Source organism: Clupea harengus, chromosome 23 (genome assembly GCF_900700415.2).
Source record: "Clupea harengus chromosome 23, Ch_v2.0.2, whole genome shotgun sequence".
NCBI lineage: Eukaryota > Metazoa > Chordata > Actinopteri > Clupeiformes > Clupeidae > Clupea > Clupea harengus.
Genome location: NC_045174.1, coordinates 3,667,498 through 3,690,624, shown reverse-complemented (window position 1 = coordinate 3,690,624; position 23,127 = coordinate 3,667,498). Strand labels below are relative to the sequence as shown.

General features: G+C 45.7%; 2 protein-coding genes across 2 annotated transcripts in view; one reads left to right on the top strand and one right to left on the bottom strand.

Moving 5' to 3' along the window:
* The first annotated feature begins 299 nt into the window (after nt 1-299).
* Nucleotides 300-22,888, top strand: LOC105908602 (CDP-diacylglycerol--glycerol-3-phosphate 3-phosphatidyltransferase, mitochondrial). Its single transcript, XM_012837145.2, has 10 exons — nt 300-450; nt 2,769-2,970; nt 5,327-5,404; nt 5,863-5,962; nt 7,274-7,463; nt 12,852-13,030; nt 15,349-15,864; nt 18,316-18,464; nt 19,048-19,207; nt 21,977-22,888. The coding sequence occupies exons 1-9, from the start codon at nt 335-337 to the stop codon at nt 19,165-19,167; spliced, it is 1,650 nt and encodes a 549-aa protein (XP_012692599.1). The 5' UTR covers nt 300-334; the 3' UTR covers nt 19,168-19,207; nt 21,977-22,888.
* The window catches only part of LOC105908585 (dynein axonemal heavy chain 17), a 38,015-nt gene continuing 36,740 nt past the window's right edge, over nt 21,853-23,127 (bottom strand). The window contains exon 80 of the mRNA XM_042703140.1: nt 21,853-22,158. Coding sequence (XP_042559074.1) covers nt 21,911-22,158 — 248 coding nt within the window. The 3' untranslated portion in view covers nt 21,853-21,910. The remainder of the gene's footprint in view (nt 22,159-23,127) is intronic.

The window sequence follows — 23,127 nt, the reverse complement described above, 5'->3', positions numbered from 1 at the left end:
TATGAAAGGCTCTACAAATACAATAGATTCAATACAATTATAGACTAACTACCTACTCTCTGGTTTCACTGTGCATTTAGAGGTGACTTTAAAAAGTGTGATTGTGGGAGGTCATGCCAAGGGTAAGATATTTCTGGTTATTAATTAATATATACAATAATCGGAGTCCCATTTATTCTCCCAAACAATATTATATAATTGTGCATCTGCAAATAAAAAAATGCATCTGCATCTGAAACTCTGTTACCTTTGACATGTTGAAAGCATTGACATAGGAAGACATATTCCTATGTCTATGGTGTAAAGTTACAATGATTGGATCTCTCGAACAAACATGGCGGCCCCCATGTCATGGAGAAGACTTGTGTACTCTGTGTACACGCCGGCTCTTTCAGGGGTTTTCACCAGGATTTCGGATAGGTTTTTCCGCACACATGACCGCAGAAGAGGGTAAATGTTATGGACATTCAGAAATGGTGAAAAACAGCAGCTCTTATATAAACGATCTGCATATTTGCTAGATAGCTATCTACCCAGCTAGTTACCGGACAGTTGGCTAGCTAGCTAAATAGCTGGTTGTGTAAGAATGTGCATGCACATGCTTAATGTCTTATTTTACACACTTTCTATTTTGAACGTACCAACTGTCTTTATTCATCATGTTGTCGAAGATTGTTACTTCAGAAATGGTTTTATACTTTACACTGAAATTGATAGCACGGTAACTGACTAACGTTAGCTGGCTAACCAAAGGTTATACAAACTTGCTAAACTAAGGGAGGTAGGGTGTTGCTGCTGATGATTGCCATCTGCATCCTTCAGAGCAGGTTACCGTGACATGCCTTTGTACGGCTCGATACAATGAAACGAACTCAACTTTGCGTGGTCTAAACAGGATAGTCTAACTGAAACTGAAAACTGAACGCAATTTATCATACAGATCTTTAGCAAAAAATGTGCCATTAGAAGGTCTCTTGAACTTGGTTCCTAGTTCCCTTATATGTCACATGAGGTGTCATGAGTGACCTTTCAGTCATTGGAGAAAGACACCGTTTGTTCCCGTTGGACGTAATTGTAACATGTCAATTACTCTAATGTCCAATCCAACTCTGCCAAACTACTAGAAAAGTTTTCTGTCTTGCACTTCCAGATAACCCCATTTGCATCACAACTGCAAACAGTACACAAGTTTCCACATTGGACAATGCTAGAAACATTAAACAGTGCCATTCATATTTACCAATTGCTGTGGCTGCCACATTTGTTTTGTTTTTTCATATATGCCTAGGCCATATAGAGGGCCTAAGCATTGCATCAGTTACATCATTTGTTATGATTAATATGTATTGGAAAACGTATTTTGGCCGAAACACTTTTGTTATTGTATTGTTTTTGCATGTTTACTGTGTGTGACTTTAACAGCCTTGTTCGATGTAATGCATACAGTTCAGTTTAACAGTAAAGAGGCAAGATCAGGCAAAAAGTGATTTGCATTCACCATAAGCATGTGTGTTCATTTCATATTTTGGTTCGCTATTAGGTAATTACTCGTATGAATGATGTGTGGACCATCTGATTGTAGAGCACGATACACTTTGCAAGCTGTAATCCACTAGGCCTTTTTTGTTGTTGTTTATGAAGTCCACTGCAGTACTGTATAGAAATGCTATCTAGACTCCAGGCACCTACCCTTCTGTCCCTTAACTGGGTCAGAATATCAATTATTAATTTCCACCTAATTTGTTTCCATACCATATCATTTATTTTTTTATAAAACACTCTAAAACTTTGCCATTCCTGAAACATTTTGAAACGCCATTCCTGTTAGTGTTTGCTAAACCGTGGAGGATGTATGCGGTTGCGGTGGAGCTTGGTTGCTTCCTTCCGGTGCAGTCATTCAGCTCAGGGCTCTGGCTGCTCCATGCAGATGTTTGTCAATCATGTGTTGCAAGGGGATTGCTGAAAGAGCTCAGGCCTGTGCCGCTGACTGGGAAGCATCGGATAGCGTCTCTTGGCTTCTTGACTGAAATCAGGCTTTTGCAAGAGGTTCCTGTAATGCCCTGTTAGTCATTCAAAAGAGGATGAGAAGCCCGTGTTTCCACATGCAGAAGGCGCTTTTTGCAAGCATTAGTCACTTTGAAATGCTTTTCTCAGCTAGAGCCTTTATACTTTCCTTCTCATAACCTTTCAGTTTCTGTAGAAGTAAAGTATGATTTGCATAGAGCATATGAATATTTTGGTCATTTCCTGTAGTACATTCCGTGGTTCCCCTTGAAGGATGTAGTCTACATAAAATATTCAGCAATGCTGGATGAACAATTGTTCTGATCATTGTGGTACCTCACACTGCTTTCTTAGTTTTTAGCTTTCACAGTTTCTCTAAGTGAACTGATGCAGCTTATGTTTTGGACTTGTTGCACTGTTAAATGTGTGCCTTGCTAAGTGTATGGAGTCCACCTGCCTGTTGTTCAAAATACAATGGTGTGTGTACTGGTTATGCTAGTACTTTTTTCTTCAGGAATTCTCAGAAAAGATGTTTCTTTCCAGGTTGTTGGGGCTCCTATAGTAACAATAGAAATCCTGTATGGGTTTTGGCAGTAGTTCTTCAGTTTCATGCAACTGCTGTCACATGGCCAGTGTTTTTAAGTAATATTTATATATCATACACATTCTTTAACTTGTCTTTTTTCCACTGTGAAATGTGCAGAAATAGTTTTTGGACCTTCTTTCCTTTCTCTCTCCCCCCTTCCCCCCTCTCTCTGTCTCAGTTCATCACTGCTGTTACTGGCCCCCCTGCTGGCAGAGGCTGAGCTAGTCCCTGTGCCCCCTTCACGCCCCCCCAGCTCCGCGGGGGTCGAGGGTCTGCACTCGCGCTTCCGCTGGATGGCCGACGACGTGCCTGCTTTCAGGGTGCCCGGTGCCAGCGTGCACATCCTGCACTCCCCCGAGGAGTTCTACCAGGTCATGAAGGTGTGTCCTCAAATCTGTGTGTGTGTGTGTGTGTGTGTAAAATCCCATGGAAACTCGGACAACAGTGAAAACAGAGTTTTTGCAAAAGGTTTTGTTGCTTTTTGGTTGTATCTGCACGACAACAGTGTTTTTGGGGCCGAGGGGAGTGTAGACTAGAAAATGCAACCCTAACGTCATCGCGTGGACAGGTGTAAACTGAGCTTTTTGAAAACTATGACGATACGGCCCCAACTTTATCCCATCACCTTTAATCCTCCACGAAGCTTCAGGTTGAGCTTTGCCCTCCAAAGCCTCCGCCATGTCTTCGGTGGCAATGAATAGAAAATCTATTTTTGATTGTCAGAGGCATCATCGGTGTCTGCTGAAACATCAGCGGCCAAAGCCTTTTCTGGGTTTGTTTGTTTTAAAGTGACCGTAGATATTAGCAACTTTAAGCTAATTTCACTTCACTTAAAAAAAATCTTTTTGAAAAAGCACAACACTCTGTTGTCATGTGGACGAGCTTAGTGCGTCATATGTCTTTATCTGCCTCATTGTTTGGATTCATAGAAATATAGGAGCACATGACAAGATTTCTGGGCACATGACAAGATTTCTTGGCACTGCCAACATGGGAAGAGTAGCAGGGCTTCTTGTCTTGCTCTGCATGAATGGCTTTGTTCTCACGTTGATTCTAGTTAAGTTCTTCCTTGTTATCTTGCCCCTGGGGTAATTGTGTGAGTGAGCGTGTGTCTGTGTGCGTGCGCTCTACTGGAATACTGGAATGGCCCCGGGTAAGAAGGGCGAGAATGTGAAGGTGTGGGGTGCAGTGGATGGGGTGTCCCCTTGAGAGCTGTCCGAGGAGGATGTACTTCCGGGACTACGGAATGTACTACCCTAACGTGAGGGGATCTTGGAGAACAGTCCACTTATTACTTAGTATGATCATCTCATTTCCTTGTCATACTTGTCATACAACTTATTGAGGATCTTATGGTACACACAGGGTTGCTATTATTAGAATGAGCGGATGATGGTGATCATTTTAGCAGAAAAATGGATAGTTATGTTAGCTATCTGAATGTGTGTGTGATGCATTGCAGGCTATGTGTAGTAGAACTTTGGACTTGATTGTTAGGTAGGAGTAGGCAGCCGGAAGCAGGGGACACTCTAAAGTGAGAGGTGAAGAAAGGAGACAATCTAAAGTGAGAGGTGAAGAAAGGAGACACTCTAAAGTGAGAGGTGAAGAAAGGAGACCTAATGACTGAATGGAATTAGATATTCTAAAAGTCTTGCCTACGTATGTGTAAAGGGAAGTTATAATGGTGTAAAGCGATGGGCACGGCCGTCAGCGTTTTTCAGGCAATGGTCTTACTATAGGTACATGGTTCCACAGTTGACTCTTTAAGAGTCCTAAACTTGCAGATAAATAGTCAGGACTGAATCAGGACCCTTTAGCTATATTCAACATGACAGCTTTAAAATAAATAAAAAATAAAAGGGTTATAGCTCCTTGTTGAAAGGAGGATGCATTTCTTTGCCTCAAAAGTACAGTCATTGTGTAGTGGGTGTGAAGGTTGAGAAGGGTGTGTGTTTGTGCCAGAGTTGACCTGGAGGTGAGAGAACGCAAGCAATAGTGACAGTATTGTGCTGGAATTTGGGCTGTTATCTGACACCTGCAACATGAAAACTGTTCTGGTAAATACCCCTCCCCTAACACACACACACACACACACACACACACACACACCACACACACACACACCACACACACACACACACACACACACACACACACACACACACACACACACACACACACAGTGTCTGTGTCTGTGTCTCCGGAAGGGAGTGAAAGAAAGAGGAGGCCATGGCCACATTCTTCCTCCTGCAGGGAAGTCTCTAATTGGCCAACCTGAAGAGCCCTCATGTCCTGGCCATACGGGTATGGCTTTGGTCAAGTGGAAAGTGTTCTAGCTCAAGGCCTGCTGACTTCCCTCTCTTAATGACCGATAAAACCAGCTTGTGTGATTGTGTGTCAACCCCAGCACTAAGAAATGATGATAAAAATACTTCCTCTAATGTATAAAACATGAAGTTCTTGAATTGTGTTCCTGGAGGACTGGTTGAGCAGGATGCTGACATCATTAACGTTTTTGGGTAATACCCAGGAAATATTATACTAATTAAATGTTAACCGGTACTACAGTTATGAAGGCATCTGCAAACTGAATTAATGAACACTTGTTGGTTTTCATGGGAACTTTGTTTCATGTTTTTCTTTTTTACTTGAAATGTTTTTTTTTACTCTGGTAATGGTTTAGAGTCAGTGTTTAATCTTTAGTTACATCGTGTGTATCATTTTACTTTCTCGCAGGCACGGATCAAAACAGCTAAGAGTCGAGTTGTGATGGCATCTCTGTATCTTGGCACAGGACCCCTGGAGCAGGACCTGGTGAGCTCTCTCTCTCTCTCTCTCTCTCTCTCTCTCTCTCTCTCTCTCTCTCTCTCGGCCTATTCCAAATCGTACCCTCTATAAGGACAGGTGTGATGGAGTGGCAGACTTTGGGATGCCCTCCATGTAATTGACGTCAGTCATTTTCACTGAAATAATGAAAGTAAAAAAAAAATGAAAAACCCTGGAAAATATAAAGAAAGGTGTTAAGAGGAAAGAAATCATATATATATATATATATATATATATATATGTGTGTTGGAGGGTTTTATGACCCACTTCTACTTCCTGCCAATGGGTTTGGGATGGCACTTAATGTGGCGGACCCTCCACGTGAACATGCAAATGGAGCAGAAGTGGGTAGAGAGAGGCTGTAGGGTCTAGTTTGAAAAAGTCTCTCTCTCTCTCTCTCTCTCTCTGACTCTAACCAAGTCTTTGGTTCCCTCTCTCGCCCTCAGGTGGACTGCATGGAAGAGGCCCTTGAACGCTCCCAGGACCAAGGCAGCAGCCCCGACCTCAAAGTGTCCATACTGCTTGACTACACACGCGGCTCTAGAGGTCAGTGGGCCCCTTGACTACACACGGGGTTCTAGAGGTCATCTAGAGGTCAGTGGGCCCCTTGACTACACACGGGATTCTAGAGGTCAGTGGGTCAGTGGGCCCTTGACTAGGGGTTCTAGAGGTCAGTGGGCCCCTTGAATACACACGGGGTCAGTGGGGCCCTTGACTACACACGCGGCTCTAAAGGTCAGTGGGCCCCTTGACTACACACGGGGCTCTAGAGGTCATCTAGAGCTCAGTGGGCCCCTTGACTACACACGGGACTCTAGAGGTCATCTAGAGGTCAGTGGGTCAGTGGGCCCTTGACTAGGGGTTCTAGAGGTCAGTGGGCCCCTTGACTACACACGGGGTCAGTGGGGCCCTTGACTACACACAGGGTCCTAGAGGTCAGTGGGCCCCTTGACGGAATGCGTGTGTGATTGAGAAGGGGTCACATTATCACCACAATACAGCACTGGCCACTGTTGGGGTAATGGGGAATACTTAGATGGCTTGACTTCATGGTTATCTTTGCCTCTATCGCTAGAGGAAACATTTTCCTCAGTGTGTGTGTGTGTGTGTGTGTGTACCTAGTTGTGTCTGTCTAATCATTTTGTAGGTAAGTTGTAGGAATGGTGCTGACAGTTGACTTAGTCATCCCATTCATGGGAGTTGGTGCTTGTATGTTCAAGTACTTCAGTTGACTTAGTCATCCCATTCATGGGAGTTGGTGCTTGTATGTTCAAGTACTTCAGTTGTACTTCAGTTGAACACACTGTCTGTTGTGTGTGTGTTCTGATCTTATTCCAAATAAAAAGGAAGTAAATACCATCACATGGTGTGGTTTACCAACCACCGTGTGTGTGTGTGTGTGTGTGTGTGTGTGTGTGTGTGTGTGTGTGTGTGTGTGTGTGTGTGAGTGTGTGTGTGAGTGTGAGTGTGAGTGTGAGTGTGAGTGTGAGTGTGAGAGCGCAAATGAGAGTGCGAACGAAAGAGAGAGAAATGAGAGACTGGGAACACACTATTGTTAGTGTTCCCATACACACTGTAATATGAGAATTCTTCTTTTATCAGGATGTTGAAAATTATGTGTGCGTGCTTTTGGTGGCTTTGTTGATATCTATGGTCATGGCTATGACCTCCCCGTATGAATAATTCTGGTGTGTGTGAGTGTGTGTGTGTGTGTGTGTGTGTGTGTGTGTGTGTGTGTGTGTGTGTGTGAGTGTGTGTACACGTGCTTTTGGTGGCTTTGTTGATATGAATGGTCATGGCTATGACGTCCCCGTATTAATAATTCTGTTGCGTGTGTGTGTGTGTGTGTGTGTTTAGGTAAGAATAACTCGCGGACTATGCTGCTGCCCCTGCTGCAGCGGTTCCCGGCCCAGGTGCGCGTGTCCCTCTACCACACACCCGACCTGCGGGGGCTGCTCAGGCTGCTGGTGCCCGAGCGCTTCAATGAGACCATCGGGGTCCAGCACATCAAGGCCTACCTGTTTGATGACAGCCTCATCATTAGCGGGTATGCTGCTCCACACAGGGCACACACACACAGACACACACAGACACACACAGACACACACAGACACACACAGACACACACAGACACACACAGACACACACAGACACACACAGACACACACAGACACACACAGACACACACAGACACACACAGACACACACACACACGGCACAAACACAGGGCACACACAGGGCACACATAGGGCACACAGGGCACTCGTGCTGTGCTGTGTTGGACCCCAAAACCAGTACCACTGTTAGAGGAATAGCGTTTCTTTGCCCTAAATCCATACACACACTCACACGTACACATACATACCTTTTCATCAACATAATCATACATACATTTATCCGTTGAGCATATGTTCATTCATGTTTCACGACACGACTATAGTCTCTACAGGTCCACATAGGCTTGCGGAGGCCTTGTGACATTGCTCCCGTCACACACACACGTACAAGCACGTGGAGACATGCCCATGCATGTGACGAGACCATGTCCATACCAGGCGTCGCTGATAGTCTGCACAAAAGTACCATAACAACAGCGTGCACGTACACATGCTGTGCATATTTGAGATGTTCTGTACGGTGCGTTGTTATGACTGGACTGAACAAACAGCTGAAGAACAAAAGACAATGTATAAGGAGGTGTCTGTGTGTCTGTGTGTGTGTCTGTGTGTGTCTGTGTGTTTCTGTGTGTTTCTGTGTGTGTGTGTGTGTGTGTGTGTGTTTGTACAAGTGGCTGCCCAAGTTAACAAATAGGATAAGGCTGTTAATGCAGCCTATTTGGCAACACCATTGGGTAATGCTGAGACAAATGACAGTAAGCATTACTAATGGGTTTTAGGCAATGGCAAATTTTCTCATTGTGTAAAATGGGGTCAGAAAATGTTTTTCCGAGACTGCATGTGATTTCAATCTATTTTCCCAACACATTTGCTTAGATATGAGTTTGATTAGAGAGCTTAGCGTGAGTAATGGAATTTAGGCAATGGCAAACCTAAAATTGTGCAATTTGGATTCTGAACGTGTCGCAGTGAGTGTATTTGTCACTCTTAAGTTTCCCACCCGGTTTCTCGCTGGTTGGACGAACGGTTGCTATCTAGAAAAGAAGCTTTTAGATGCTGTTACTGCTACATGATTCAGTTTTAACATTTTTAATTCATTCATAGTTTGAACTGGTCCAAACGATCTGTAGAGCCTCCTTGATATGTGGTCATATCTTGATAGATGCTACTTAATCTAGTGCCATGACCAGAGTCAACATAGGATCTAAGTGCCATTAGTTTCTTGAGAGAAGTCTGTTTGGGATGGAAGAGGCTTCAATTTGTATTGTACCAAACACAGACCCTTTGTCATGTCCTACGCAAACAAAGAGCGGCCAAGACTGTAGCAGGTCATTCTGTAATGCATTTCCTCCAAACTGTTCCTGTGCACTGTACTGCAGTGGTTGTCAGAACTTTAAATGTTAACTTTTGAAAGGTTACAGTGGTCTGTTTAGAAAGTCTTTCCAGAGACAAGGATTCGATGTCCAGTGGGCATACCTGCCTTTTGTATGCCCTGCAACCAGAAGCAGCTCGTGACCCGAGTAATAGGTGGGGCGACCAAGTTTAATCAAATGTTTTGCAACGTGCTGCACATACAAATGTGTCGTCTCATAAAATGCATTGCGCCAGCAGTTACGTTTTCAACACAGTTGTAAGAAGCCTCCTCATCCTCATCCTCCTCATCCTCCGAGCTACACACGGACACTAGAGCATCCTCTTCATCCTCTTCATCCTCCTCATCCTCCTCATCCTCCGAGCTACACACGGACACTAGAGCATCCTCCTCATCCTCCTCGTCCTCCGAGCTACACACGGACACTAGAGCATCGTCCTCATCCTCCTCATCCTCCGAGCTACATGCAGACACTAGAGCAGGGGTGGGCAATTAATTTCCCCAAGGGGCCACATGAGATAGTGGGAGTGTTGTGGAGGGCCGGACCAATAGGCTGAACTCAATTCTGCTCAATATAAGTTGTATCTCTTTATAAAAAAACATTAAATTGTATGGTTTTGATTAACTGCTACAGGTAAGAGTAGATGTTGCATTTAGGCTATCAAAAAAATGTGGTGCAGGCATAGTAAAAACGCCAACATTATTTAATCAAGATGTAATCAACATTCACCAAAACGATTTTGAAAATGAGCATGTTTTTGCAGTATTAAAGGTGTTCCCAGACGACCAATACACATGGCACACACACACACACGAGAGCAAGCTTGTAATGCAATAGTATAAGTATACAAATGAATAGTAATATACATTTTTATCAGCGCAAATGGTCGCAGGCACGCCTACACGCACGAATGTAGGCCTACGGAAATAAAAAAATATCCCGCAAACATACGGTTAGCCTACTTGCCAAAACAATAGAAGACATTTCTCCAAAATACCTCTTTTTAATGATTTTGTTGCCGTTTAGTTCTTCACGCAAATGCGAAGCAACCCACCTTCTGACTTCAAGTTTCAATGACTTTCAGTTACGTTAAATGACCGGACTACTTGCGTTGCGAAATGATATGAAAGATGTGAATTAGAACACACAAAACCCGTTGCCAATGACAGCAGTCATACATTTTTCGCAGCAGTGAATATAAAGAAACTGCAAACGTTGGGATGGCCCATTCAAATCAACGGAACTTTTTGGAACATTCTGAAGAACCGTATAATAAATACAGGTATTTACGTTTGATTCCTAATTTACAATTGACCTCCGCGGGCCGCACAGGGACAGCCAACGGGCCGCAAATTGCCCTTGGGCCGCACTTTGCCCAGGTCTGCACTAGAGCATCCTCCTCATCCTCCTCATCCTCCGAGCTACACACGGACACTAGAGCATCATCCTCATCCTCCTCTTCCTCATCCTCCGAGCTACACACGGACACTAGAGCATCCTCCTCATCCTCCGAGCTACACGCAGACACTAGAGCTGGAACCTTCATGTTAATGATTTTTAGGCCTTTAGAGAGCTCTCAGCAGGCCCTGATCTGGTCTGCCCCTGTTGTCGTTTTTTTACTACCAGTACACCCAGGCTAGTTCCCCAGTTGTACACCAAATGAGTATGAAACCCAAACACAGGTGTGACCTTCTATCAATCATTGACAATGAAATCATCAAACACCAACACGCAGCAGCACAGCCCAAGATACTGTAAATCACACTGATTGTGGTATCAGACAGGAAAATCTGATGAAGTTAAAAGCTATACTTTTAAGCAAACCCCACCAGTACAAACCAAAAGTTGGGTCTTAATAATACAAGATCCTTCACATAAAAAGCTACACTTGTAAATGAGTTGATAACAGACAACCAAATTGAGGTTGTTTCTAACTGAAACATGGCTAAAACCAGACGAATACCTAACCTTGAATGAGTCTACCCCTCCAAGTCATGTTAACTGCCATATGCCCAAAGTACAGGACGTGGAAGTGGAGTAGCAACAATTTTCCATGCCAACCTAGGTATTTCCCCAAATTAAAATTTCTCGTACTTAATCTTATACACCCAAACTGGAAAACCACCCATCTAGTTACTCTTGTGACACTATGAAGACCCCCTGGCCGCTACACATTTTTTTTTATCAAAGTTCTCGGACTTGCTACCCACCCAGGTTATAAACTCAGATAAAATCCTGATAGTGGGAGAGTTTAATATCCACATGGACAATAGAAACAATAGCCTTACAATCGCATTTCAATCATCAATAGACTTTATTGGCTTTTTCCCAACAAGTAAACACGCCAACTCATTGCTGCAACAACATCATTGACTTTGTAATAACATATGGCGTAGACATTGACCACTCAATAGTTCTACCTAAAAAAAACTATCACCTAATTACATCAACATGCAGTCTGAACACTCTGCAACATCAGAATTAAACCACTTCTACAGTTTATCTGACAAGACTGCAACACAATTCATGTCAGTATTTCCAGACGCACTTGCCTCAGCTCTTACTCCAGGCACTGAAGGTGACCCACGTACATCCCCACGTCATATCAACCTACTAACAGATGGTGTCACAAGTGTGCTTTGCTCAACCCTTGACAGTATTGCACCACTGAAAAAGAGAATACGAAAACAGAAAAGACTCGCCCTGACACTGACTCACTAGAGCCCATCACGGCACTGAGACGGCCTTAGTCGATGTTCTGGATGACCTATTAATCGCATCTGATAGGGCTGCTTCTGGTATTATAGATTATCTTACTTTGCTACAGAGACTCGGACATCATGTTGGTATCAAAGGCTGTGCCCTATCCTGGTTTAGGTGTTACCTTTCTGACCGTCATCAGTTTGTAAGTCCAGAGTAAGTCATGGAGTTCCCCAAGGCTCTGTGCTTGGACTCTTGCACATGCACTCTTTGTACATGCTACCCAGCTTCTAGTCTAGACTGTCTCCGCTGTGGGATGCTGCTGTAGTCTCTCTATCTGCTCTATTTGCAGAACCCCTCTGCCTACACTTACCCATCCCCATCACACTGTCATGCATTAATTCTACCCGGCTCATGATGCATCTACATATTCTGTGCTAGCCTATTTACACATAATGTAAAACAATTGCCACCATCAACATAGTTTTTTTCATTGCTCTACTTACCCTTGTAATAGTAACCTTACGAGCACACTGTGTATCCACTGGCCTGTTCTACAATACCTAGATTGTAGAAGGCTTAGAAGAGTTGGGGCAGAAATACATCTATTAGGGCTCTCTGCAGTTCCATATCTGACCACAGATTTACATGGGGAAATTGTGGGGTGCTGTAGAGTTCCTGTGGGCCGAGACGTCCTCTGTCCCACATGAAACCTACTCTACTAAGTGTAGTGGAGGAGGCGAGCTAATGAGATGAACCTCACACGCAAATAATTAAACACCCAATTGTTGTTTTGCAACTTAGAAACAAACTCAGAAAAAAAATGCCTCACTAATTTTAAGATCTATTTGAATACATTAACAAATATCAATTGACCTAAAGTATATTTTACTGATCTATGTTTTAAAGTGGATGAATATTTTGGTGGGGCAAAAGCATAATTTCCCCTTATTCCTCTTTCTCTCTAACCCACCCCTCATATGTAAAATAGAAACAAAAATATTTATATTTATATAATATATTTTATAATGCAATTATTTATAAAATAACTAAATAAATAAATCATACTGGACCACCAAATACCCACAATCCCACACTGCTGCAGGTCCCCTTCACTTGAATTGTAGCAATATATACGTACAATGTGCAATGCCCAAAGATACAGGAACTTGTATGTATTGCTTTATTTGGTCATTGTTTTGTCAGATAATGTATATATATATGTGTGTGTGTGTGTGTCCACAGAGCAAACCTGAGTGACTCGTACTTCACCAACCGGCAGGACCGCTACGTGCTGCTGGAGAACTGCCCTGAGGTGGCCGACTTCTTTGCCGACCTGGTGGGTGCTGTGGGCGATGTGTCCCTGCAGCTGCAGCCTGACGACAGCGTGCATATGCTGGACGGGATGGTGCATCCCTACAAAGGTGACTGGCATGCTTAACTCACCATAGGCAGATGCATGCGTGCACACACACACACACACACACACACACACACACACACACACACACACACACACACACACACACACACACACACACAACTCTCAGCATCACTGATCGCACTCAGTACATATGACCATTAATGCAGGTGTGAGGATGATGGTGTGTTGCTGGGAAGAAGTGGAAAGTCTCAGGGTGTTGAGGGCATCTGTAGTAGTTAGGTGTGCATTCAGTGTAGAGGGGCACACACACACATACACTGGTCCTGCTGTTTGTGTGTGTGTGTGTGTGTGTGTGTGTGTGTGTGTGTGTGTGTGTGTAGACCAGGCAACCACTCAGTGTGTGTCTGTGAGTGATGATGGTCTGCAAGCTGATGTCCGTAACCCAAGCGCCAAGACGGAGACTGGCGGAGCCTGGAGGGACGGGTGTGTGCGCTCATGTTTGTGTGTGTGTGTGTGTGTGTGTGTGTGTGTGTGTGTGTTAGGGGCGTCAGTGACATCAGTGCTCCAGAGCGGCGCTCCAGAAATAGAGGCGTGATGTCACAGTGCTGGTGGTAAATGATCTGGCCGACGGGATGATGGGAAAGGGGATTTTTGGGCCACGGTTACTCAGGTTACAGAGGAGAGATGGGCTGACACATGGAGATGGAGAGGAGGAGAGCCACTGAGGAGGGGAAGAGTGGATCGCAGCGTACCGGGAAATCTACCCGGCTCGCCTGAATGAGATGCCTGAGGTGGCGCGCTCCGCTCTCCGCCAGTGTCTCTCCCGCTTGCGTGTCCGTTTGTGTTTGTGTGGAAGTCATGAATGGATGCAAATTAGCAGCTGAATGAACTGATTGAGAGCTCACCTTCCAGGAAAAATGAACACAGGCTCATTGAAAATAATTTGCTGAATGCGCAAGTGTCTCTGTCTCTCGCTCTCTCTGTCTGTGTCTCTCTCTTTCTCTCTCTCTGTGTGTGTGTGTGTGTGTCTCTCTCTCTCTGTCTGTGTTTCTGAAGCTCCAGTAATCTGACCCCTCTCTCTGTCTGGAAATATTGCTAAACTGCTACACTCCTCTTAACTGGATGTGTCTGGAAGTGGGAGAGGGGGAGGGGGAAGAGGGGAAGCGAAAAGAGGGATGCGGAGAAGAGGAAGAGAGGAGAGGCAGTCACTGTGGTGATGGGAAAGCCCCTGTCAACTCATCTGGGCCGGCGGTTCAAAAACACTCTTCAAATTCATCTTTTGTGGGTTTCTGAAATGTGCAACAAAATGTGAACTCGGGTCAGTAGATTGACGCCCAGCCTTTCCACGCAGCTCTGTGTGGACGGGCGGGCCAGCTGTTCTGAGGTCAGTGCATTAAGGGATGTTTGGCTTGTTGTCCTGATGCTGCTGCATCATTTAGCTGCTGGCTATGACTCACTGGGTCACATTATGTCAGCCAGAGGCGCCAGCAACTATCAGTGGCCGACTGCAGCCCCCCTTCAACACTCGCTCACCCTGCATCTCAAACACACAAACTCTCTCTCTTTCTCTCTTTCTCTCTCTCTCTCTCTCTTTCTATGTCTCTCGCTCACCCTGCATCTCAAACACACAAACTCTCTCTCTCTCTCTCTCTCTCTTTCTCTTTCTATGTCTCTCGCTCACCCTGCATCTCAAACACACAAACTCTCTCTCTTTCTCTCTTTCTCTCTCTCTCTCTCTCTCTTTCTCTTTCTATGTCTCTCGCTCACCCTGCATCTCGCATACACACCCAAACTCTCTCTTTCTTTCTCTTTCTCTCTTTCTCTCTCTTTATTCTCTCTCTCTCTCTCTCTCTCTCTCACACTCATGTGCACACACACACACACACACACACACACACACAGTCATCCATGCAAAGACTAACCCCTCCACACACACACCTAGACGTCTAACCTCTGACGATATTTTCCATGTTAATCTGTGGTTTACATACACAAATACATGCAAATGAAAATACATGACCATGACGCGATACACACACATACACACACACACACACACACACACACACACACACACACTTTGCACTTTTACTGATGTTATCCACACACTCTGCTATACCCTGCACAGACAAATTACCCATGAATCTTATCGTCTCATCTCCACCCACACATCGGCTCTGATAACAGACTGCCATATCAAGCCAGCTACATGGCCCTATTCCAGCAGGAGCTTTTTTTTCTAAAATTAAGAATTTTTGCAAAAATGTCAACGACAAGGAATTGTATATGAAGGCTTTGTAAGATATATTTAATTGATGTTAATCGTCAGTGTTAATAACAAGGCCATCTCTCCTTAAGGTAATCGCAAAGACTTCTCAACGTTGGCACGGCGACACATAATGGAGGTGGTGACCACGGCGTGCACCCGGCAACGGCTGCTGGAGGCGGAGCGTGTGCTGGAGGAGGCGGAGACGGAGGCCTCGGGCTCGGAGTCAGACCCGGCCCCCGCCCCCGACACCTGGGTGTTCCCGCTGGTGCAGATGAAGCCGCTGGGCATCCACCTGGACGAGCAGGTGACGGAGCGGCTGCTGACGGAGGCGGGCGACGACTCCACCGTCTACCTGACGTCGGGCTACTTCAACCTGACCCGCGCCTACATGGGGTTGGTGCTGGGCGCCGCGGCCGACTACCGCATCCTCATGGCCTCGCCCGAGGTTAACGGCTTCTTCGGCGCCAAGGGCGTGGCGGGCGCCATTCCGGGCGCCTACATCCACCTGGCGCGGCAGTTCTACAGCAAGGTGTGCCAGCTGGGCCAGCAAAGGCGCGTGCACCTGCACGAGTACCACCGGGCCGAATGGACCTTCCACGCCAAGGGTGAGTCACCCCCCCGACCCTCTTCTGACCTCCCAGCCACCACAGCACCAGACCCATCCCCCCTCTGTTGGTGTTGGACAGGCTGGAGGAACGAGTTCCCATCCTCACACACAGCCTGACTCTCTTTTCCGTTATTGTTTTTGCAGGGCTCCAACGTAAACAGTGAGAGCGGCTGTTTTTCAGCATGAGCCGAGTGTAGAGAGGGCATCCCTGCACTCTGGGATTTAGGGGTCTTAAAGCGGTCTGGGTTTGCAGTGGGAATGTTTACCTGGCCACATCACAAAGGCTTTGTTTGACCAAGCACGGCATCTAAGTAGATTTCAACCTCTCGCCTGTCTGCGGACGGTTCTGGGAAAGGAGTGTTTCCAGTGTGTGTGTGTGTGTGTGTGTGTGTGTGTGTGTGTGTGTGTGTGTGTGTGTGTGTGTGTGTGTGGGAGGGAAAGGGGAGGGGGTGGTGTCTCTCAGGCCTGCCGGTAAGCGTGGCTGCTCGCTTGCCTCCCGATTGAGCGTCTTTGAGTCACTCTCTCCCCTCTGACCGATGGTCAGCACAGTCACACACTCACTCGCGATGTTTTCTCTGCAAACCAGAAATATGCCTGGGTTAAATTCCTTGGGCCTGTGCTCAGTCCATGGCCACTGCTGCATCAGTAATGGGATCACACTTCCCAAAACATCCACCCAGGGATCAGCTGAAGCCAGGCTCTCTAGGGCTTTTCTCAAGCCTTTTGTAATTAAAAGCACGACTGGGAAATGTATGCCATTATAGTCAGGGAAGTGACTTGAGTAATATGCTTAAGCAAAGAGTCATTTGGACAATGGACGGCTTTGACCCTGAGAGAGGCAAACAACAAGACCACAGATGGACACAAACACACACACAGACACACACACACACTCACACTCACACACACACACAAGTGGAAACAAGCACGCACACGCTCTGCACAAATGTGGACGCAGTGCACGGAATTGAATTCCACACTCTTGTCGAGATGCGGTGCTGATTAGATAAGGGCTTGTCATGCCGTCATTTCTAGTAAAGCCAGGAGCAGCCAGGAGAGAGAGGGAGACGGAGAAACAGAGAGGGAGAGAGGGAGAGAGAGAGAGAGGGAGAGAGAGAGGGAGGGAGAGAGAGAGGGAGGGAGGGAGAGAGAGAGGGAGAGAGAGAGGGAGAGAGAGAGAGAGAGAGAGAGAGAGAGAGAGGATGGCAGAGGTAGAGTCTGCCCAACGTGCACTCAATCAATGAACATTAGAGCACCTCTGACACTGACCCACAGCCAAGGCAGAGAGAGAGAGAGAGAGAGAGTGTTTGTGTGTGTGTGTGAGATGCAGGGTGAAAGAAAGAGAGAGAGAGAAGGAAGGGAGGGAGAGCGAGAGGTGGAGAAAGGGAAGGAAAATGAAGAAAGGGTGCAATGGAAAGAGAATAAGACGACAAAGCTTATGAGTCATCAGCGGTTTTCTCTAATGGGTGAGCGGGCAGGAGTGGATGATGGTAAACTAGTCCAGTCGGAGTGCTCACCTCGCTCAGTCAGCTCCAGTCTGGCTCCAGGGCACCCGCGCTTGTCTCAGGTGCTTTTTGGGTGTTTTCCCAGCTGTCCTTACCTGATACTGACTGGCATCATGAAGAGCATAGCCACAGTTCCAGCGGAAGGCCCTTCTCATATTAAACAGGGAAGTGTGTTCTCTCACACACACACACACACACACACACACACACACACACACACACACCCCACACACACCACACACACACACGGAGGCTCTTCCAAAACCTCTCATTTATTCATTGTAGTGACGGACAGACACGTGCACCGTGCTTCCTGATAATAAACACCAAACACTGTTCCAGGTCAGACTGTCCCAGGGCCCAGCCCATCATAGTGCACACTCTTGACTTTGTTCTTAACAATACATGTCAGCTTTGGCATGGTTAAACAGTAGTTCCAGTAAGCTTTGAATAAGGCTTTGTTGCAGGGGGGGGGGGCTTGGCATGGGAAGCTAATCTGCTTGTGCCAGGAGAGCAGGCTGGGCTGGGCTGGGCTGGGTGGGGTGGAGCTCTGTACCCACTCATGGCGATGGAGCCCAGGGTGGGTGCCGCCAACAAAGCCCTTTGTGTTGTGAGGGACACTCAGGTCTCACTCCTCAGGCTCCACGGCCCCATCCAACTCACTCTAAGCTCTACTGTAGGATCCCTTTTAGACTGTCTTCAGAAGGAAAGTGACTGAGCCATGTGGAGCCATAGGAACACGCTAGCTTACCACAATGCTCCGGTCACAGTTAGTAACTAATGTCCTCAATTTCAACAAAAAAAAGTTACGGTACAATTGACGCCAACTAGCTTTTTTATTTGTCGAAGTCACAGTATCAAACGATACTTCCTTCCTTCCCAAACCTCTTGGTTCTAGTCCTTCTTGGCCTCACCTTCAATCGTTACTTCTCCTGTCTCGGCAGGGCTGTGGTATTACCTGCACGGCAGTGACCGGCCCTGCCTCACACTTATCGGCTCACCAAACTTTGGCTACCGCTCTGTTCACCGGGACCTTGAGGCGCAGATCGCCATCGTGACGGAGAACGAGGAACTCCAGGCACAACTTCAACAGGTAGGTTGAACAGGCAAGAGTGGAGAATAATAGATAGGCTATGATTTTTATCATTTTCGGAGCCGTTTGCTTAGATGTAATACTTTGTAAACTGTAATCAACTTTTATGGACCGACTTCTGGTCATGAAATATGTTCGCCGTTAGTTATATTATGGTACGCTGACAATCATTGCTTGGCCGATTACCAGTAAGGTATGACTTGCAACTTTTATAACTGTTCCTTATTGTCTGTCTATAATTGGCCTCACATGCTGCTGAATGCCTCCCACAGTGTTCTTGACGAGAAGTGCTAAGCGAGTCATCTCACACTGAGGCTGCTTTGTTCTTTGTCTGACAAAAATCTTACAAAGTCATTCACCATGTGAATTGAAGCCATCGGTATGTGTCTGGCTTTGATCTGCCCAGAGTTGTGTACATTGGTATCAGGCGTAGTGTTTGTAGTGGCAGCGTGGCAGCACTGTTATGCCGGTGCCTGGTCCATGACTTCCTCATAAAAAGCCTCTCATTCAGCACTGGGGCCAGCATGCCATTGATTCTTGTAGTTTCTGAAGGAATGTTTTCCATTGTGCTTTGTGTTCGCAGGAGCAGGAGATGTTGTACAAGAGATCCACTGAGGTCTCGGGTGACACCTTCGAGCAGCCCAATCGCTCCGTGAAGCTATGGGTGAAGCTGGTCACCCCTCTCATCAAGAACTTCTTCTAAAAGGAGCTCATGGGCCCAAGCATCCTTCTGTCAATGTCAGGTGCGTCACTGAGCCTGAACCTCGTAATTTCTCCGAAATCTGACGCATCACCCTGTTTGTACAAGCGTATTTACTTGCACACACTGCCTCCCCTATCCACCCCCTCCAACACACACACACACACACACACACACACACACATGCTATGATAAGTGTGGAAGGTTCAGGAAAACAGTAAAACCAGACTGTGGCCGGCGCTGAAATGTGCCGACTCACTACGTTGGTCCCAGCGTGCATCAGTGGCAGGCCTAGTCAGCACTGCTGACCACAGTAGGAGGCCTGCGCTCCCCACACTGACTGCCCTGTCCCAGACAGCTCAGCTCAGCTCAGCTCCCCCACATACCCACAGGCACTCCCTCAGCTGAACCCGAAGGCTAGTGGGATCCTGGAGCATTGGCCAGTAGACACCAGCAGCTGTTCACTTTTAGTGCTACCTGCTAACAAAACTTGATTCATTTCCTCAGCTGAATCAACCTGGCTCATTAGTGGATGCTTGCTGAAGGAATATGTACAATCATAACTAAAACACTGGCCAAAGGTGAAGTTAAAGGTTTTTAACACAGTAGTAGGAATGTGTTTGCCCTTGCTTAAAAGGTAAAACAAAAAATAAAAACGTGTCCACTGGAGGGCAGTGTTATATAATGTAAAGTGTAAAGTACACAGCGTTACTATTTGATTGACCTTTTTTTTTTTTATGTGATTGATACCGTAAATGAGGAATAATGTTTTTACTACCAAACCCAGACTTCATTTCCTGTCATTTGTTCGAGCCAGTTCCTCTTCAGCAGTCACGGTGCTGAGCGACACCTGTTTTGTGTAGAGGGCACTCCCTACAGTCCCCGAAGGGAACGTTCTCACGTTACTCTTTGGAGATGTAGTCTCATTGGTAAACTTATGTAATTGGAGATAAGACCAAACTCTTAACCGCCTTAAGTGGTGTAAGGAATTACTGTCATAGTAGGCTTACGGGAAGATGTGTGTAGACGGGGCGATCACAAGAAAAATGTTGCTGAGCAGGAAAAGAGTTGTTTGGAATGTAAATGAGGATGTGTGAAGTGTTTCTTTTTTCAGAGAGGTCTATTTTCAGTCCCATCACAAAGCATACTTTGTCTTCAGTCAAGCATCTGAACCATTCATCTAGCTCTGCATGCAGGCAAGCACTTTAAAGAAGCGATGAAGAAACCCGTGGTTTACGGGAAATTGTTATTTGTATTGGAAGGTAATAGTGAAATGGGGGATGAAAATCTTTTTTTTTTTTAGGATAATCCTTATCATTTTAAAGCAGAAAAGGGCAGGCAGAAAGGAGTACATGAAATGAAGAGACATATTGGGTGTTTTGTGTGTATTTGTGTCATTCTTCTAGTCTTTTCATCCACCCCTAACTTACACAATGCCATTCGTATGGAAAAACAGTATCTCAGTTTAGCTCGTCGTCAAGCACAGCCTGGATTTGCATTTCCATTTCCGTACTTCAGTTCAGATGTTCACTTGACGAACTGGAGGCAAAGAACTTAATGCAACTCCATGCAGAACATAAGTTTCCTGTTTATACACCAGTTGCTCTCCATCATTTTGGGTAGCTTCTGTGTGACGTGTAAAGTAAACATTTGGTTCAGTTGAAAAAGAAACCAATCTGTTTCCAGCCTAGTACATCCTTTTAAAGTCCAAGATAAAAAGGTTGCTTGGTTTGAATTAATTCCGTTATTTCTTAGCCTGAATCTTTGCTTACATGAATGTGAGCCGTTTCTTCATGTGGGCTAGCTCGCTAGTTCTCCAGATAACAATGTTATTTAACCATTTGCCACAATGAAGGAATACATTTATTTGGTTAATTCAATGTCTGCTTAAACCCACAAACTGTGGTAGAGGATGATGAGGCGTTTGCCATTTACTATCCTTATCTAGTTTAAACTTTCCAGATTATACTTTTTAACCAGGTCTGCTACATAGGTCTCTTGACATACAAAAATACAGATGCCATGTAGGATTGGTCGAACCAACTCATTTTGGACCCTATCAAAATGCAGTAGGAAGACTTGGCTCAAGATCCAACTCCACCCCCTAGATCTCCTGCTCTGCTCTTTGGCACCAGTCAACTTGGAATGCAAATGAGCTGAGCACAGCCCGGCCAAACGTGCCGATGGAACAGGGGTACCTGTCAGATCTGAGCCCCCAGTGCACTGGGAAGACGCCTAGAGATATAGTAGGTTGAGGAGTACCTGTTAGATCTGACGTCTAGAGATATAGGTTTGCCTGAAAGCCACTGGGTCGGATGCCAGCAGTCATGTTTCCTGTCAGCAGCCTGTCTGCTGGTCTGAGTGAGATTTATTTCACAGCATTTACAAGCTGAGAGCATGGCTAGTCTGGGCTCTTGATTACTGAAGGTAAACAAATCAGTGTAATTGTACCAGCGCTGCCACCTAATGGACATGAATGTGAATACACTTTTTGTGGAAAGTTTTCTGTAGGACAAACACCACGGTGCATTTAACACTGATTACTGTTAGAATGTGTGTCCTGTAAATGACCGAACAAATATACACAAACCGTTTTTAGATAAATGATCTAAAAATGTGTAATGCTTTGAAATTCATAAAGTGCACAGTAAAGGACCAGGACAGCCAACTCCTTGTTAGTTCCTAACATGTCATTTTAATGTTTTAACACTAGAGGGCGCCTCACTGCTGGCCTACTCTGAGGCGCTCAGGCGTTGAGGAGCAGGCAGACGGCCGCCAGCACCCACTTAGCCGGCTTATCTTTGGTTTTCAGGTTGAAGGTCCAGATGTAGGTGGGTCCTCGATTGCGAGTCATGTAGACGGGGCAGTCGTAGAGGTTCTTTGTCTCCTTCCTGTCCACGGGGATGGCCTTGATGAAGATGACGGGCATGGACGGGGTCAGCTCCTTCAGTCGCGCGTCGCAGATCACACCCGTCTGGGTGTCCCAGCGAGCACCTGGAGAAACAATACACACGCATACACACATGTTTACTATGATTGGGTTGGGGGGGGGGGGGCTTGGCAGACATATATCATTGGACAAAAGTGTGATGGTCCAACCCTGTTTGAGATCACCCCCCCACCTCTGTGATGGTCCAACCCTGTTTGAGATCCCCCCCCCCCCCCACCTCTGTGATGGTCCAACCCTGTTTGAGATCCCCCCCCCCCCACCTCTGTGATGGTCCAACCCTGTTTGAGATCCTCCCCCACACACCTCTGTGACGGTCCCTAACTCTTCAGCTCTCATCTGCAGTCTCTCTCTACATGATTCTCAGCTCTATTCGTGTCTGATGTGTTGAGTTATATGCTAGTAACTGTGCAGCATGAGATTACCTCTTATTTGTCTCTCTGAAGTTACAATTGTGTTCTAATTTTATCTTTAATGTTACGGTCTATACTGGAAAATATCAACTATTTGCCCCATGGATGGACATGCATATTTATGACTGCTACTGTGGGAGAGAGGGGGAAAAAAAGATTTGATGTGAATTAGCTGGTGGACATCAAGTCCAGGTAGAGCTTTGGGACGGTTGGTTTGGCTGTGAGAGGCCAGGACAGGATCTCTCTGTGTACTCACACAGAGAGGAAGTGTGTTTGTGTGTTATCTTTACCAAAATAACACAAAGCATTTTGATTCAGTGGATCAATGGTTTTTAAAATAATATTAAAGGATTGTTTGACGCCACCTTTACCTGTGATCTATTCTTCATTATCTATCACTATTATAGAGCTGTTTAGAAAGCTCCATTATCTATCACTATTATAGAGCTGTTTAGAAAGCTCCATTATCTCACTATTATAGAGCTGTTTAGAAAGCTCCATTATCTATCACTATTATAGAGCTGTTTGGAATTGAAGTTAGCAAGTAGTACATTGCTGCATGAAGAACTATTTCTTCTCAGCAGAAGCCACAAAATGGCAACA